Source organism: Oryza glaberrima, chromosome 12, assembly GCF_000147395.1.
Source record: "Oryza glaberrima chromosome 12, OglaRS2, whole genome shotgun sequence".
NCBI classification, from domain to species: domain Eukaryota; kingdom Viridiplantae; phylum Streptophyta; class Magnoliopsida; order Poales; family Poaceae; genus Oryza; species Oryza glaberrima.
Genome location: NC_068337.1, coordinates 23,493,474 through 23,512,095, shown reverse-complemented (window position 1 = coordinate 23,512,095; position 18,622 = coordinate 23,493,474). Strand labels below are relative to the sequence as shown.

General features: G+C 45.1%; 1 protein-coding gene and 1 pseudogene across 1 annotated transcript; one reads left to right on the top strand and one right to left on the bottom strand.

Moving 5' to 3' along the window:
• Positions 1-2,434: 2,434 nt before the first annotated feature.
• Positions 2,435-4,246, bottom strand: LOC127756886 (protein kinase PINOID). Its single transcript, XM_052282273.1, has one exon. The coding sequence runs from the start codon at positions 4,174-4,176 to the stop codon at positions 2,728-2,730; it is 1,449 nt and encodes a 482-aa protein (XP_052138233.1). The 5' UTR covers positions 4,177-4,246; the 3' UTR covers positions 2,435-2,727.
• Positions 4,247-14,536: 10,290 nt separating this feature from the next.
• On the top strand, positions 14,537-15,770 carry LOC127756505 (phospholipase A1-II 7-like; annotated as a pseudogene).
• The last annotated feature ends 2,852 nt before the right edge of the window (positions 15,771-18,622 follow it).

The following is an 18,622-nucleotide window of genomic DNA, read 5'->3' as shown; positions in this document are numbered from 1 at the left end:
AAAGGAAAAGCAAGAAAAGAGGAAACAAATGCTACCAGTTAATTCTGTGAACACATCAGACATTAAGAAGTAGTCATAGTGGGTAATAAAACTGGCAGTTTCGAAAGATAAAGCGCTTGGGAGACGTGGAGGTACTCAAGTAGAGCTAGATGTTTTTGCTGCAGATCCTAATCAGTGAAAATCTAAGACATCCATTGCAAATCTAATGGTCAGACTAATTTAGAGTGACGTGGCAAGCTGTGAGATGAGAGAATTAGAGTTAGCGGGAATGAATTGTATAGGTATATAGGAAAAATAAACCAGGTGTGTACGTATTGTAGTATATCTTCTCAAATTGCAAAGTTTAAGGTCAGCTTAGTGGCGGAGCCACCACCCGAGCTCGATATTTATGAATTGGTGATAAAATTTCTATAACAAATACTACTAATTATATTGAAGTTTGTTCGGCCCAAAAAAAATTCTAGCTTTGTCATTGGGTCAACAGGGTTCACAATTTCGATGAAAACTGGTCGAATTTCGTGAAATTTCAATGTTTCGACACGGCTTGGAATTAAGTTTCAATTGGAATTTCGAAGGTTAAACAATAGATTTGATCAAAATTTGGTCGAAATTTATCGAAAACCGTGATAATGATAGGACTCGAAATTTAGTGGTCAACCGGTAATGTAAACTCTGGGGTCAACTAAACAATTAAACTTGACAATTAAACTTGAAAGACACTGGCCGGTCCAAGTTAAAGCTAGAGTAGCTGGCGATCCCGTGAGTTTGCATGCTCCTCCAGCCATGATCCCCGATCCATAGCAAGGCTAGCTACCAATCTACGAGAAGGAAGGTGATGGAGAGCAACGACAACGAACGAACAAAGAAACAGCAGCACGCGTGCATGGGCCCAACCCATGGCAGCCACCGTCTCGATCGATCTCTGCCTGCCTTGTGGGACCTCCTGGTCAAACACCAAAGCTCGACACCTTCATCATCATGATTTCGTGTCCCAGCAATGCAATGCCATGCAATGCAAGGAGATGTTTTGAATCTTAATTTTGCGGTTCTGCTTTTAAAAGGGCATACCCTACATTGAAATGTTCGAAATTATAAAAGGGCATACTCTATTGAGAGTTCAAGCAGTACTTTTATATACTGCACGTCTTCCGTGCATCAAGTGTAAACAAATACTCCCTGTCGCATAGAAAATAAATTTAGAGCCGAATATAATATATTCTAATACTATGAATCTAGAATCTGAACATATGTATATCTAAATTTATAATAGTAAGATGTGTAACATCTGGTATTAGATTAATTTTTTATGGGACAAACTACATAGAGAGTAAGATTGAGTTTGGAAGGAGGGATTAGCATATTCTTAGTTAAATGTTAGATTAAAAAACTAGAAAAATATATTAATATAATTTATAAAGCAAACTCTAAATATTTTTTTAAAAAAAATATATACCGTTTAGTGATTCAGAAAACGAGGGTGTATGAGTTCAGAAGGAATAAAGAACGCAACATAAATGTTCGTAGCAGATATACACGTGTCAGATATTTTCCAAATGAAACATTATACACATGTGTTCAGCGGTTATACTACTTAACTTGCTAATGGATTATTACGGGGTGTGCTTCAAAATCTCATAAACGATGCAGGTTTGTCTAAAGAATAACAACGTTGGAGTTTTTTTTTTTCAAAGAACTTTTAAACATTTTTAATCAATTTCCCGACTGTATCGATCCGTTTCCCCCGTAAAGTAGAACAAAATTTACTAGTATATCGTTTCTGCCCTTTTCGTTCCTAGCTGTATATAAAATTCAGTTTATCTTAATTTCTGTCATGTCAGCGTCGTATCAATGCCACCACTAAATAGTTAAATTCAAAAATTATAAAAAAAATATCCTACCATACCAAAAACATTTCTACATTTCTGTGATAAGAAATATAAAAGAAATACTAGTACCATACATCTCTTCCGACCCTTTTTATCCTCACCCTACGCTATTGTTTGCAAAATGCAATGCATCCAAAAATAAATATTAAAATGGACATCAACCTGGCTGGAATGTCACCTCTCTTCCCAGCAACCAAAACCACTCCACTATTTGGAAGAAAAGAAGACGAGAAGATGAGAGCAGAGCAGACAAGGAGACGAGACAGGTCAACTCCGACCATTAATGTAATCACCAACCATAACCCCCTAATCCATGAACCGCGCTAACCTGCATCCCACCCAATTCCAGCATCCATGTGATCCCCTGCTTAATTACCACCCGACCAACATCACCCACCCCCATAATTATTTATTTACTTCTATTTACTCCAATGTTTGTTACTCCCTTCAATTAAAAATATAAGAAAATTTAGTTGAATAGAATATATAATATTATAAATTTAAATAAACATCGTATCCAGATTCGTAGTATATTAAGGACCGAAGTGGTAGAAAATGGATGCTCAGTTGATTCAGAAACAGTTGCACTCATCACCAGTGATCATATCACTCAAAGCAAGCTGATTAATTAAGCCACTAGATTATATTAGTTTAGTAGGACTAACAGCAAGGTGATTAGCAGTGATTAACTAGGAGTAGTAATTAATTAACAGTGTGTACATTCAACGTGGTAGCTAAGGGTCAACGAGAAATTAATGTCACGGTGGCCGGAGCGTGTCTCCCGCCGGCGATGTCGGCGACGACGCGGGTAGGTAGTAGCAGACAGCAACGGTCAATATGCTCAGAAGAGGTCGAACCGCGCGGTGGCGTTCGCCGGCTTCGTCGTCGTCGGCGGCGGCGGCGTTGTCGGCGCCGCCTTGCACGACTGCGACCGGTGCAGCGGCGCGGCGCCGGCGCCGGCGCCGGGGACGACGGGCGGGCGCGACGAACGGAGGAGGGCGAGGTTGAGGGACTTGAAGAAGGGGTGGGACTTGACGTCGGCGGCGCCGCGGCGGGAGCCGAGGCGGGCGGCGGGGTCCTTGGCGAGGAGGCGGGCGATGAGGTCGCGCGCGTCGGCGTCGGCGGGGCCGCACGAGCCGGAGCCGGAGGGGAAGGCGAGCGGGCGGCGGACGATGTTGCGGAGCGTCGCCTCGTTGGTAGCGCCGGCGAACGGCGTGCGGCCGTAGATGAGCTCGTAGAGGAACACCCCGTACGCCCACCAGTCCACGGCCGCGCCATGCGCGCCGCCGCTCGCCACCTCGGGGGCCACGTACTCGTGCGTCCCCACGAACGAGCACGACCTCGCATCCACCGGCTCCGCCACGAACCGCGGGCGCGGCGCCGCCACCGCGTTCCGCCGCCGCTTGAACCGGAGGAGGTGGTCCGGGAAGCAGGACGCGCCACCGCTGGCCTCGTCGTCGGTGTCGCCGTCGAGAGACGGCGAGGTGGTGGACTGCAGCGAGAGGTCGAAGTCGGTGAGCATGATGTGGCCGTCGGCGCGGATGAGGACGTTCTCGGGCTTGAGGTCGCGGTAGACGATGCCCATCATGTGGAGGTACTCGATGGCGAGGAGCACCTCGGCGGCGTAGAAGCGGGCGGAGGGGAGCGGGAAGCGGCGGGACGGCATGCGGTGGCGGAGGGAGTGGAGGTCGCCGCCGGGGCAGAACTCCATGACGGCGCAGGAGAAGTGCGGCGTGGCGTCGAAGTCGGCGAAGAGGGTGGGGAGGAAGGGGTGGTCCAGCTGCCGCAGGATCCGCTTCTCCGCCGCCGCGCGCCCCAGCTTCTGCTTCCTCGCCACCGCCCTCCGGTCCACCACCTTCATCGCGTACATGCACGGGCTCTCCCTCTCCGGCGAGCTCCGGAGGCGGCACAGGTACACCGTCCCGATGTCGCCGCCGCCGATGCGCCGCACGAGCTTGAAGTCCCGCGGGCCTAGCGGCGCCGCGGAGGTCGTCGACGCCGCGCGGATGGCCGCCCACGCGACGTCGCCGGACCTGTGCGGCCGCAACAGCACCGACGCCCGCGGCGGCGAGCACGACGTCGCCGCCGCCGCCACGGCGGCCGACGGCGAGCAGTCGAACGACAGGCGCGACAGGCTCGAGCACCGCGCGAGGCTCCCCGTGCTGCTCGCCGCCGAGCTAAGGCTCGAGTTCGGCGCCGTCGTGTCGGCGTCGGAGGAGTACCTCTCCATCGCCGCCGGCGAGAGCTCCACCATCTCCGGCTTCACCGGCGCGCGCACCGCCGCCACCATGAACGTGAGCACGTGACACTGTCGTCGCCGTCGTCGTCTACCTCTCCGGCGAAAGCTCTCCGCGGCGAGCTCGCTGTGCGGTGGTGAAGTGGCAGGAGCGGTTTCCCGGGCGATTTATACCGGCGGGGAGAGGCCACGTCATCTGAAACGTGGCGGTGCCACGTGGCGGGGATGAGTGGCAGAATCGTAAATAGTGTGTGGCGGGGGGAGGAGGCGTGTGCGGGATCCGCATAGGCTCGTGAGCTTGTCTCCTGGTTGGGTAGGGGTAGATCCGTCATTCTACGGCGCCGTAGACTTTTTTTTTTTACTGCAACTTTTGTACTACTGCTGCTGTGGCTGTGACATCAGGGTGAAAAAAGAGAGGACAGTAACTTTTGGGTTTTACTGCTGCTCACTGGAGGCAAAAGTGCACTGTTGAACGCTACGGTCTCTTTTCTCCTCTACTCCAATGTTGTCTCGTGCTTTTACCCATCAATTCCCATTACTTAGTTTAAATCGATAGTATAATTGAAAATTCGATAAATTCGAGCTGAATTTATGAATTTCAATAGTTTGATGGGGTTCACGTTCAGATCCGTTCGAACATATTTGCTTAGTTTGATCAAATCTGACCTATCCTTTGGTCTCACCTGACATATGCTTCGCTCTGATAAGCTGAGTTACGGCTAACAATCTGAAGAAAAACATCCGTTGTAACAAAAAAAACTTTTTATTACATCATTCGTTTTTTTAAAATTTATTATCAGTTTTATATAATTTGTGCTTCAAAAGTTTTTAATCCATTGTCGAAGTTTACAAGCATTCAAAAGCCAAGGCTAGATAATAGACTACGATAAAAAAAAGCTCCTGAATCAATTCTACTTTTCAAAATTCAAATCTTGGTTGCTGTTGATAAGCCACCAAAAACACGCGACGAGCACGAGTGCACTGAACAAACTTCAACAAATGCTTCAAAAAGTAGTAGTAACATTGAATTAAGGAAAAAATACGAATTACCCTCTCAACTATCGTGATCAATTAAATTAAATTACCCTCCTAAATTTAAAAACCAGATATTTTATCCCCTCAACTATACAAACCAGATAAATAAGAATTAATGTTGCTGTGGTGATATAAATTTATCTGACATAAGTAGTTCAATTCTTGTGGAATTTCTTGGCCTTGTCACATGAGTACTCTACCACCAGTCCACCACTACTGTGCAAGCCACACTAGTGCATTTTGTTTTTGTCATGGAGATGCATCATCTACATGAGACAATGTCACCATCCTAGATCTGTGGATTGCCGCACAAGACCAAAGTTTTCTCCGAATTTCTTCCAAGAAACCTTGCATGTTCAGCCATCGTTTGCAAAGAGTGTAGTGCGTGTACTGTTTTCATGCAGATCGGACGCTTGTTCGGTACCACAGGCGACAACTTGCTCAATTGTGCTGCCTTCACCTGTGACAGAATATTGCACGGCCTCGGACCCCATGTAACGTTGTTTCCTTACTCATATGTGTTTTCTAGAGTTGTACATGGAATATTACATGGGTGGGACACGCGCACATACCACTACGCACGATGCCAACTCCTTTGAAATACAGGAGTTTTGTTTTCCACCTATTCTTCTTTTTTGTTCATAAAAGACTGATTCCGAAAAGAACTTGGCTTGGTTTTCCATAGAGCAAGAAATAGTTTACAACCTCTGATGACAAAATGGCTAGATAATTTGTATGAAAATATGTAGTTATATAATATTAATATATGTATACACTGTAAGATCCTTCTCTACAGTTTTTCCTTGAAAAGAACATAGGAGTTTTGTAGAGTTATCTTTGAAAATAGTCCTTTTTCTTTCCTAAAAAAAATCCCATGATGTTCCTTCAGTTCTGAAGGGTCCATACAAAGGTCCCTACACGATAAATCTAATTGTTTGAGATACAGCCGATAAACTATGAAAAAATGAACAAAGAAATAAAATAATTTATGAGTAAAACTTTATATTTTTGTTATTAACAGTTTAAAAGCCAATGCTAGTAAGTGGATTGTGATGAACAAAAACCAAAATCAACTAAAGTTGAGTTTTAGAGTTTCAATTCCTACCGTGGCTGGTAATTAATTAAGCTAACAAGTGGACGAATGGCGAATGTACGTATGTTTCAATTTTAGTGCCATTTTCATCAAACCATGCTGCATGCGCAGTAACTGAAACTATTCAGACAAGTATAAGACATTGAGGGCTTATTCGGATGAGAGGAACTTCACAGGATTTTTGGAGGAATACTGTGCATAGAAAATTTTCCCTTTCCCATCATTCGGGTCATAAAAACTGGTTGTAGGAAATCCAAAGGAAAGTTTCCTTTGATGTTGTTTTCACAGGAAAAGTACAGGAAAAATCCATCCACCTTGAGCTCTTTTGTTTGCTTCCTGCATGCAAATCATAGGCAATCAATTTCCTGTGATTCGAATGCTCTCAACTTTTGTATTCCTTTGTTTTTCATTCCTCTCTGTTTTTCATTTCTCTGTTTTACACTTAGATTCCTTTTCTATTCCTATACTTTTTATATCCTATGTTTTTCCTATCCTATAATCCGAACAAGCCCTAAAAACTGAGTCAAGTATGTTCCCCATGTTTGGCAATGCATATGGTAGTACTATATATACGAAAAAGATTCAACTTTCAATGTCATCTTGACGACTTTCTTGCATGCATGAAATGCTCAAGAACACAGTATGAACCGGTGTCAAGGTTAGACGCCACTAATTATGATCAGAAGTTGACGAAGGCTGCTTGATACGTAAGCAAAGTGATTAGTTTATGCAGTGGGTTGGTAACCATGTCGGGTAGAGGCGACAATGTCAACATGATCGGCTGTAAATTAACTCCAATTACCGAAACCACAAGTTGGCAATGGCTTAATTAGTCAAGCCTTTTGCTTATATGCAGGCTTACTCAGAGGTCTATGTGTCAAAAGGTTAAACTCTAAGCATTCTCATAGTAATAATCAAGAAGAAACGGAGAGTAAGATTGTGATCACGTGCCACATGTGCCGGACCAAATTATTGTCGGACAGACATGAATAGTAATTAACTTGGAGAGTAATTAAGTAAGAGTAATAGAGTGTAATTAAGTAAGAGTTAGTATCTTGATGCTCGGAGAAGAAACCGGGATCACCATGACTTTTGTGTTCTTAACTTTTGGGATTTTCTGCAGATATATGCAATCTTACTTGATAGATATAGTACTACATGGCACGCATGTATGGATGGATACTTAATGACAGAGATTAGAGCTAATGATTTCGGTCAGAATTAGCTTTTGCTAGCCCATGCATGCATGATGTATACAAAGGCAGATAATTAATCAAAGGGCTTTGCTTTGCTGATGTGTATGATTTTGGTCAGGATTATTTAACTAATTTGCTGATGCTCATGATCTCTCCCTACCCGATTAGCACAACCCCACTTTAATCTCTGTTCGGAAAGATTAAGACAGCTTAATCAGCGCCACTGGTCCTAAAGCTGGAGCAAATTAAGCATGCATGGGCCCCTTGCATGTTCTATCCACGATCTTTCTACAAAAAATTGCAAGTGCAGCAACTGAAGTGTATTTCAGACAAACTATTTCTCTTCCCTGCTGTTTTCTCCTTTTCTTTCAATGTGTTTTCTGCAAATTCAGGTGATATTATATCTGCCTAAATTAGTAGGAGTAGAACTACAAGAACTGAAGTGCATTTCAGAGTTCGGACATACTAGTACTGTAGTACCATTTGTTCTTCAGTGTAATTCTTTTCCTTTTTCAAAGTGTTCTCTGAAAATTCAGGTGATTAACTAATCTGCAGCTATCCTCTTAATAGATATACTAATTTTAGGGCCATTTTTTACTGCTCCATTTTGTCATTTTGCAGCAAAAAGCTGCAGTGCCAAACGGACAAAGTAGGACTACCTGCACACTAAACTTAAAAGATAGCTGTTCTTCAGTGATCAGTGCAGAGTGTAGACTAGAGAGGATGATTAAACTAATTAAACTAACATTAGTTGGAACACTCTTGCTGCAAATTTGTCTGCCCAAATGCCAACCAAAAGTACTCCCAAGTCGCTCCAAGAACTCACCTGGATTTTTATTTTCTCTCCATCTTCTTTAACTCTGGAAGATTCTTGTTGTGCAACCAAAGATACGACCTATGTATCCTTCACCTGATTAATCTATGCTACTACTGAATATAGCTTGGTACAGTTAGATCATTTCTTTAAACATTAAACATATGTTTAGGGCTCGTTTCCTTTTCTTAAACAAAGATTAGAGCTCTCAATTTTCAATTATAGTGCACAATCACCATGTGGATCAACCGATCGATTGGCTTTGTCTGTTCTTTCAATTTGACTGCTTTATTAATTTCAGGGAGGAGATGAACACATTGGACAAATTCTAGTGCAGCATAAAAGGTAAGGAAATGAAAAGCTGCTGAAGATGATAAGAAGCTGCAAGTGAATCAGGGAGTATCAGTTGGTAATTATTGGGACCTAATAGTAATTTAATTTGCTTTCTGAGCAGAGCAGGCCGGGCCCATGGGTCAGTAGGTCATCAACAAGCAAAGGACAAAATTATGCATGCTGGCCCTCATGTGTCCCCTTGTGTTCTAGGGCTTGATGAATGATCATTACTGTTGAGCAACAATTTGTTAGTACTAATAATTCAAAACTTCATCATATACTGTATGCACTAGTACTAGTAGCAGGAAAGTTCAGAGGATACAATGACTCTTATGTCCAAGAACTGAAGAACCTGAATTTGAGGTAGAATGAATCGCCAGTGATTATTACACTTTTGATTAGTGCTCATGTGGTAGAAGCTAACAGTAGCATCTGTAACTGAATTACCTCTCTGGTAACTGTAGCCATGACTGCCAATCTGTTGAGGGAGGTAATCATGCCATCATATTCAGAGCATTTGTTTTGTTCACAAAAGTTCAGAGCTTCTTTTTTTCTTCTCTTCCGGTGGCATCAGAGTTCAGTCCAGTCTGTTCAGAGACAACCCAATTCAGTCAGTAAATTAATCATCACAATGAAGCTGATTCTACATATACTGACCCTTAATGTAGCACTAGAAAAAACATCGTTGAAACTTCATTAATTAGCACTATAGTTAAAGCATGGACCACAATGTTCAGTTTGGACAAGATACAATTATACAAGAACATATCTGAACCTGCAGATACAAGTTTCAACTTCCAAGAACTACAAGTAGCACACTAGAAGTAACAATTGTTAACTTGATTTGTGTTCTAGACTCCAGAATCTAGATACAGACAGCCAGTACCTGCAGATCGATGCATCACATGCACTGTCAACTTGTTCTAGAGAGCAAGATCAAAGCTAAGCTTAATTAAACTAATCACAGTGTGTGTGCATATGCATCGTCACTGCATTTCTTGGTTTCAAAGCCCAAGAAACCAGGAAGAATCTCAAGAGAAAACTAAGCTAATTAAACAAGAAGCTGATTAACTTGTCATCAGACAGACAGGCGCTGCTCGCTGAAATTAAATCAATAGTATTAAGAGGGGGACAGTGGCAGAGGCCGTATCACCTAAGAACCCTACAGCCGCTAAGCAAAGCATCGCCATTGTCTCGAGCTGAACTGGAACCCTAATTAAGGAACGAATCTTGTGTTGCTCAGCTTGAGCTTTCTCCTCTTTTGCTGTGCTTTTGTTTGATTAGATTAATTAATTAATCTGGGTGCTTCAGGACACATTCAGAGCGAGCTTGCTTGCTTGCCTGGCCAGCTATTGACATGCTCACATGGGTGACACTAATATTAGTTAGGGCAAGTACTCCTATATGGATTATAGTATTGTTTATTTATGTTTAATTTTTCACATGAGCCTATATAACAATGTGCTGTTTCTTTTCAAAATATAAATGTAAACAATGGTTGCATGCATGGCTGGAACACTAGTACACTGAAAATATAATATAGTACAATATAAAAAATGTGTATAGATTACTGAATATTCTTATAATATTCAGAGAAGGATGATGTTGCATTAGTGGCCACATTATGGCCGTGATTATGTTATGTAAGAGTGATGCAGTACTAGCTAGAGGGCATTATTAATTTAATTAAAGAGGTGGAGTACTAAGCTGAGTGTTTATTAATTTGAGACAGGCACGTAGCTAGGTGTGCACTGTCAAAAAATTGCAGCATTCGACGGCGAGAAACATGGATGCGTGGATGCTTGCTAGTACTTGATCAGTAATTAGTAAATCAATTCAATTTCCAAGAGAGTCGATAAATAAAAAAAATCAGCTTCTTTGGATCCTAATCCCGGTTTAAAGAAATAAACCATGAAATTGAATTAAAATCCTAACTCTGGATTGACCAGGATTTCGGCCATACAATGATCCCTGAGATGGTAAAATTTAATTATTTATCAGATACTGTACTCAGAGATGAACACAGTACATTGGTCTAAGTCTCCAAGGGTTGAAAACTTTGGACGCTGGGAACCTATGGGCCTTGTAGAGTAATCCTACTCGACAAGCCATGGATTTTTAGGGCCCAAGCATGTTCACGGCCTCTTGGGCCTCATCTCTTAGGGCCTAATATTTTGGAAGCCCAAAATCCTGGAGAAGGCTACTGTGGGTAAGTTTAATGGGTGAATGTCCACGTGCATCCTGCGTGAACACGTTTGGTCCACCATGAGACGATGGTCTCCAAAGATTATACTTCTACGTAGAAACTTTATACATAAAACTTTATATACTTTACATAAGAAAATCTGAATCTGAATTACTATCACGTATAAACTTTCAGTATGTAAACTTACCAAGCAGTGCCAAAAAAAAAAGGGAAGTGTAGGGTATTCTTGCGAGTTCGCCGTGTGCCAACGTTCGGGAATCAGTCCTTTTGGGTTAGTTTGCGCATGCTCGCGGACGCGCTTAGTGTCACGATTAATTATATATATGTTCATCACTTTCTATAGTAAAACAATAAATGGGTATTTGAGTTGAAAATTTCAAAGTTTGAGTAGAGTTCTTAAATTTTTTGTTGAAAAAGGTTGTATTACAATGTTTCACTGAAATTTAAAAGATAATCATAAAATGACAACGAAATCATACCAAAAAAATTTCAAAACTATCCCAATAAACTTTCAAATATAAATTTTAGATAACTTCAATATATTCTAAATCACTTATAATAGAGAAAAAAATAAAGAAACATTCGTTTCATACATTTGTATGGCATGTAATTAATCCCCAACAGTTGGCGACGAGAACGGATGATCGAACAAGGGGCAACAGTGATGATAGAGCTAGAGGAGAGAGAGGTGGACGGCAATCGGCACTATGAAGAGCGAAGTTCGGCGAGAAGGAGGACAACGACGACCAGCGGCAATGAGAAGGACAAAATGCGGTGCAATGCGTGAATGAACAGTGAAGAGATGCACCGATTTGGTTAGTCAAGAAAACATCTGGAAATATATACTCACTCCGTCCCAAAATATTTGACGTCGTTGATTTTTTTAAGAATGTTTGACCGTTCGTCTTATTAAAAAAATTTAGGTAATTCTTTTCCTATCATTTAATTTATTGTTAAATATACTTTTATATATACATATAGTTTTACACATTTCACAAAAGTTTTTAAATAAGACGAACGGTCAAACATATTTAAAAAAGTTAATGACGTTAAATATTTAGGAAAGAAGGAAGTATATATAAACAAGTGCTTAATAAAATACAGTTACTACTCAACAAATGCCCAGGATGATTGGTTAGTCAAGTCTAGTCCAGTTTCTAGCCTATGCTGGTCAAGAAAAACAAATAACCTGTACTCCCTGCCTGCGTCTAGATGGAATAATGTCATCATATGAGTCCTGTAATTAGATAAAATAATGACGAGATCAGTCAAGTTAAACACCAAACCCCAAGAAAGTTCGGTGTATGTACGTGTGTCGTACGTTGACTTGGTCTACCCCGCCCCATACTGCAACCATGCACAATTCACTACTATAAAAGTGATTTTTCTATACGAGAACCCATAATTTTTACAAACGGACCATAACTAGTGCCGTCTGCAATAATCGAGGGCCATTTTTCCATACGGCTCCTTAAGTGGCCCGTATGGAAAAATCGATTTTCCCATACGGGCCTTTTAAGACGGCCGTATGTAAAAATGAGCTCATTTTTGCATGCGGCTCACTTAAGTGCCTACATAGAAAAATCGATTTTTTTCATGCGGCTCACTTAAGCGCCCGCATGCGAAAATAAAATTTGAAAAACTTGAAAATTTGAAACTAGTGTATCTCACTCATACGAACTCCAAACTGGATGATTCTTTTTCCTAAATGTTTCTAAAATCATGCTCTATTATGTTATTGTGTTCTTACTGCTATTGTTTTGGTCATTTTTTCTTATGACTTTGTTTTATCAATTAAAAATTTGAATTTCAAATCTTTGAATAATATTTTAAAGCAGTAAATGGTTTCAACTGAAAAAGTCATCAACAATAAAGTTGTATAACTCATCAAGATTTATAACTTCTATTTTGATCATTTCTTCATCCGACAAAGCGATAATAACATTATCATAAAATTTACATATCTCTCTTATAGTTTATAAAACTATATAAGAGATATGTACATTTTGTGAACAATGTTATAAATCATTTTGTCGGATGAAGAAATGACCCAAATAAAAGTTATAGATTTTGATGAGTTATACCACTTTGTTATTGATGACTTTTTTAGTTGAATTCATTTAGTACTAGTAAATATTGTTTGAAATTGTCATAATTTGAAATTCAAATTCAAATTATTCAAACAAAGTCATATAGAAAAATGACCAAAACAAAAGTTGTAGATCTTGATAAGTCATAAAACTTTATTGTTGACAACTTTTCCATTTGAAATCATTTACTACCCTGAAAAATTATTTGAATTTCTTATATTTTAAAATTTAAGTTTTATATAGTTCAATAAAACTCGGATGGAGAAATGACCAAAACAAAATTGGTAGATCTCAATGAGTTCTACAACTTTATTTTTTACAACTTTTTCACACGAGTTCATTTATATAGATAAAATTTGATTCGAAGTTTTAATATTTTAAAATTAATTTTTTTCCCACCACCTCCTTTCAAATTTTTTCATCTCCTCTTCTTTCTCTCCTCCTATCCGGATATTTTAACTCCCCATCCTTATCCTTTTCTCAGCCTCTCCTTTTCCTAACTCTTTCCTCCTCTCCTCTCTCTCTCAACGCACCGAGCATGCAGGAGCGGCGGCGTGGCGCGACACCGGCGGCGGCGGGCTCGGCAACGGCGGCGGCCTCCCTTCCCCGATCTCCCATTCAGCGCGGCAGCGCGCGGCGGGCTTTGCAACGGCGGCAGCGGCCTTCCCCGACCTCCATGTGCGGCGCTCTCTTCCTCAACGGTAGCGGGCACGGCGACGACGACGACGACGGCGGCAGGCGGCGGGTCTGGACGGCGGGCGCGCTACGGGCTCGGCACCGGCGGCGGCGGCCTCCCTTCCTCGACGGCGCGGCACATCCCCCCTCCTCAACGCCGCGGCGGCAGGGGTGGCTCGGCCGCCTCGGGCGGCGCTGCCCGACGCTGATTCGGTGCCGCCGCCGACAGATCCGGCGACGGCGTGCGGCGGGGGCGATGGATCCGGTGGCAGCGTGCGGTGGGGCGACGGATCCGGCGGCGGGCTAGGGTTTGGGGGTTTTCTGGATTTTATTTTTTTTGTTTGCCGAATTTATTTTTGCATGCGGCCGGTATAAGCGACCACATGCGAAAATAGGATCTTCGCATGCGGTTGCGCCGGCCGCATGTAAAAAGAGCGACTTTTGCAGACCTTCTCCCCCATGCGGTTGGGGCAACCGCATGCAAAGATCCTCTTCGTCCGCATGTAAAGAGCCTTTTTGTAGTAGTGATTATTGCACACATGCATAGGAAACTTTTTTTTATCTCTCGAGGATGTCTCTTAGATATTTACATATCACTTAAATAATTATAAAAAAAATAAGAATATATATTAACATATGATATATCACTATACAAATATACAAGTTCAAATTTAACTTCTACATCTCGTAATAAAAAAAACCAAATTAAACTACAACTAGTTAATGTATATTTATAATCAAGTTTGTTTTTTCGTTGCAAGATGTATAAGTTAATTAAATTTAAATTTGTATATTTGTGGAATGATATATCACATGATAATACATCTTCTTAAAATTTTTTTATTACTATTAAGCGACTTGCAAACAACGAAGGGATATCTACTCTCGAGGATCAAAATCCACTCCCCACATGCACCTGCATCTACTGCCAGAGAAGAGACGACGTCGAGCCCTATATATGCATGGTGGAGTATGGGTGTACCGAGTCATCTTACACTCTAAGCATCGACGACGACATGGCCGCCGGCGACAAGGGTAGCCTCCTCGCCGGCTTCGCCACCTTCCTCCAGCTCATCTGCGGCGGCGGCGGCGGTGGCGAGGACTATCAGCTGCCGATCGATCACAACCATCCCGACCACAAAGCCGACATCCTCATGTACGGGGACATGGTGGAGGCCGCCTACAAGGCCTTCGCCGGCGACGACGACGAGAAGGAGGTTCACTACTACGGCGGCGGCGGCTACTTGTACTTGGCCACCACCAACCTCTACGCCACCATCGACGCCATCCCGGCGCCGCTCGAGGCGGCGCTCCCCGTCCTCCGCGGCGTCGACAAGCCCTACTGGTTCGGTTACGTCGCCGCCGCGTGGCGCGGCGGCTACTGGGACGTCGTCGTCCCGTGGCGCGGCTCCGTGAACGTCGCCGACTGGTCGATGAACATCCAGTTCCCCCTCGTGCCGTTCAAGCTGTACACGTCGAAGGACAAGGGGATCGGCGGCGGCGGCGGCGCCGCTGCCGCCGCCGGCGAGGTGGAGAAGGGCTTCCACAAGGTGTACACGTCCAAGGACAAGGCCGGGAAGGGTCAGCGCGGCGAGCTCAGCGCGCAGGAGCAGGTCGTCGAGGAGGTGAGGCGGTTGGTCCGCCATTTCCGGCGAGAGGATCCCGGCGTCGGCGTGCGCGTGACCATGGCGGGGCACAGCCTCGGCGGCGCGCTCGCCCTGATGGCCGCGCACGACGTCGCGGCGGCGCTGGCCGACGACGACGTCCCCGTCCGCGCCGTGACCTTCGGCGCGCCGCGCGTCGGCGACGGGGCGTTCCGCGACGCCCTGATCAAGGGCCGCCACGTCGACGTGGTGTCCCTCGTCGTCAAGCAGGACGTCGTGCCGCGGCTGCCGCCGGGCCACCGGTACGTGCAGGTCACCGAGAAAGTCGTCGAGCTCGTCGTCGACGACGACGCCGTCGCCATGTCGCTGTCGGCGTCGCACAGCCTGGAACAGTACCTGCACCTGTTCAGGCGCCTGTGCGACGACGACGGGCAAGCCTTCACGGCCCGCATGGCGCCCCATACCGGCGGCGAGGTGGCGCCGGAGAAGAAGAACAAGTGGCCGGAGATGGAGGAGGAGGCTGACGGCTACAAGCGGCTGCCGCTGTCCGAGCTGGACAAGCTCATCACCAAATAAAGGCTTGAAGCTCCAATTTTCCCAGGAAATTGATTAACTCAACTATTTCTACGCACGCGGTTCACACAAGATGCAGTGGCGGGTCTCGAGCCCCCATTAAACCCCTACTAAAATTTTCTGTCATACATCAATTATAAGAGAACGCTATAGTTTTGTATGGTTTGTTCGGTCTCTCTTGTTAGTCCTTCCTAGATCCGCACCTAACAAGATGCCATCTTTCTGTGCTTCCGATCCTCTGGTTAAAATTACATGTCTTTAATAAACTATTTTGTTATTACCTTTCTAAGTAATGTTCTCAATCAGTTTTATTTGCCAATTGTTTTGCAACAAGTCGTATGTTGGATATTTCATGTTGTCAGTTTGGCCAGTGGATTTGATCTCAAATTTTTCATGCTATCACTTTGGCTAGAGGATTTGATGTCAACTCGACGGTTGTGGTAATTAAGATCTTTTCCGGAAAATTCCTTTTGTTTTTAAAATTAATGGAACTGGCAAAATTAGGACAAACCAATTATGCAAGACATACAAATGTATCATCTTTCATACAACTCCATACTCGGAGTACTTGTACGGAGTATTTGTTAGCACATTGGAATATCTTTTAAGGGGGCGGTGTTATGCAGGTCCAAAAGGTTTGTCTGATCATGGGCCTAAGCCTTTCAAAAGGCCTGCATGAATGCATGGTCCAACCATAGATGCGGAGTTCTATGGACCTCATTCCACAAACCGTAGCCTTTGGACTTCATCTCTTGGGGCCTGTTTTGGGAAGGCCGAAGTCCTGGCCCATCTATAGCTTATAGGTCCAAAGGTCTATGAAAAGTCCACTTGCCTTAACTATGAGTTGAATTTCGAATGTAAAACGAGGTATGAGAAGTCTCCCAACTTCTAATACCAGTGTAACTCAGGTATAGATGGTCTTATGGCCTGAGGACCATGTCCCGGATCAAGGCACGCCGTTTTGGCCTGGCCCAAGCACGGCACGGTCTGACTGGGGTCGTGCCTGTGCCGGCCTGGCTCGACAGCCAGACCGTGCCTGGGCTGCACCCTAGGCACGGTGGGCTGGCCCGGCACGGCACGATCGAATAAAAAAATATAGGGATACAAATAGACTTAAATAACAGTATAAGACAAGGCCCGAAGAGAAGAGGAATGCAAAATAGACTTATTTTCTAGCCATATGAACAAAGCCCACAGAGTAGAGGGATGAGAAATAGACTTTTTCTGTGGAAAAGCACAATAGACTGTCGTGCCTTTGGGCCGGGCCGGCACGGCCCGAGTCGTATTGGTCCGTGCCTGGGCCGTGTATGTAGCCTGTGGGCTGGCTCAACGTGGCCCGACGTGTCGGTCGGGCCGTGCCGGCCCGACTAACCTCAACAGGCATGGCTGGGCCTGGGCTGTGACGCCCAATTGGCCATCTATAAACTCAGGTCCCTTGGTACTAGCAATGAGGGGTATTAGCTCACTCGGTCTATGTGGCATTGGTTTTGACAATTGGGACAGCTGGATCTTGAGGGATGCTTTGTGCTTTTTCGTTTTGTTTTTTTTTCACGGAAACAGTACGAATTACCCCTCGAAGTACCGCGGTCGTCCGAATTACATCCCTGAACCATAAAACCGGACATTCTTTACCCCCCAACTATGCAAACTGGACGAATTACCCCCCTCGACCCAATCCGCGGTGGTTTTGGTCTACATGGCGTACGCGTGGCAGTCCAGTCAGCATTTTATTTATTAAAAAATTGTGAGACCCACCTGTCATACCCCTATTCCACTATTCCTCTCTCACTCTCTGAACACGCACGGCGGCAGGCGGCGGAGGAGGCGAGGCGGCGGCGAGGAAGAGCGGCGTAGGGGGCGACACAGAGCAGTGGCGGCGGGGGATGAGGCGAGGCGGTGGCGAGGAAGGAAGGGAGCTTCGCCGCGTCGGCCGCCACGGTGGCGGTCGTGGCTACCGAGGAAGGGGCCACCGAGACGGCCTCCGCGTCGTCGTCGTCGTCCTGGCCAAGGAGGACACCATGCTCCGCGCCGCCACCCCCGTGCGCCAGCGCGTTGCTGTCTGCATCTGGCGGTGCCGGCGAAGGAGGCGAGGTGGCAGCGAGGAAGGGCGGTGCAGGGGGTGGGCGCGAGCGGCGGCTGGGTGGCGAGTGGCGGTAGAGGAGGCAAGCGCGGTGACGAGGCGAGCGGCGGCGGGGTGCAGCGGAGGAAGCGAGCGCGGTGGCCGAGGAAGAGCTCCTCCTCCCCTCGCCGCCGTCCCCACTCCACCGCCACCGCCTGCAGCATCGCCCCCACCCCTCAGCCACCGCCACCGCTCGTCTCTGTCCTCGACACCCCGAGTGGCCTCCGCCACCGCCTGCCACCATCCCGCCGCCCGCCGCCTCCGCGTCACCCGCCGCCGCCACCGACGCTGCTCTGTCCCCCGCCTACCGCCCGTGAGAGAGAGGAAGAGTACGAGGAGTATGGCAGCTGGGTCCCACAACTTTTTTAAAAAAAGAATTGCTGACTAGACTGCCACGTAGACCAAAACCACCGCGGATTGGGTCGAGGGGGGTAATTCGTCCGGTTTGTATAGTTGGGGGGTGAAGAATGCCCGGTTGTGTGGTTCAGGGCAGTAATTCAGAGGATCGCTATAGTTCGAGGGGGGGTGTAATTCGTACTTTTTCCTTTTTTTACAGGTTGAGTTGAGGGGCGCAGATGAAACTCAATCCCTAGTTAACCAATGTAAAATGGATTTTTTTTCTGGAAGGAAATTCGACACCCAAATTAAGGCCTTATTTAGTTGGCAAAAAATTTTACCCTTGCGTGTCACATCAGACATACGGACAAACATTTGAAGTATTAAATATAGTTTAATAACAAAACAAATATAGATTTTGACAGG

What these genes read in the sequence shown, in the direction of transcription:
- LOC127756886 (XM_052282273.1), bottom strand. Translation starts at nt 4,176, where the DNA reads ATGGTGGCGGCGGTGCGCGCGCCGGTGAAGCCGGAGATGGTGGAGCTC.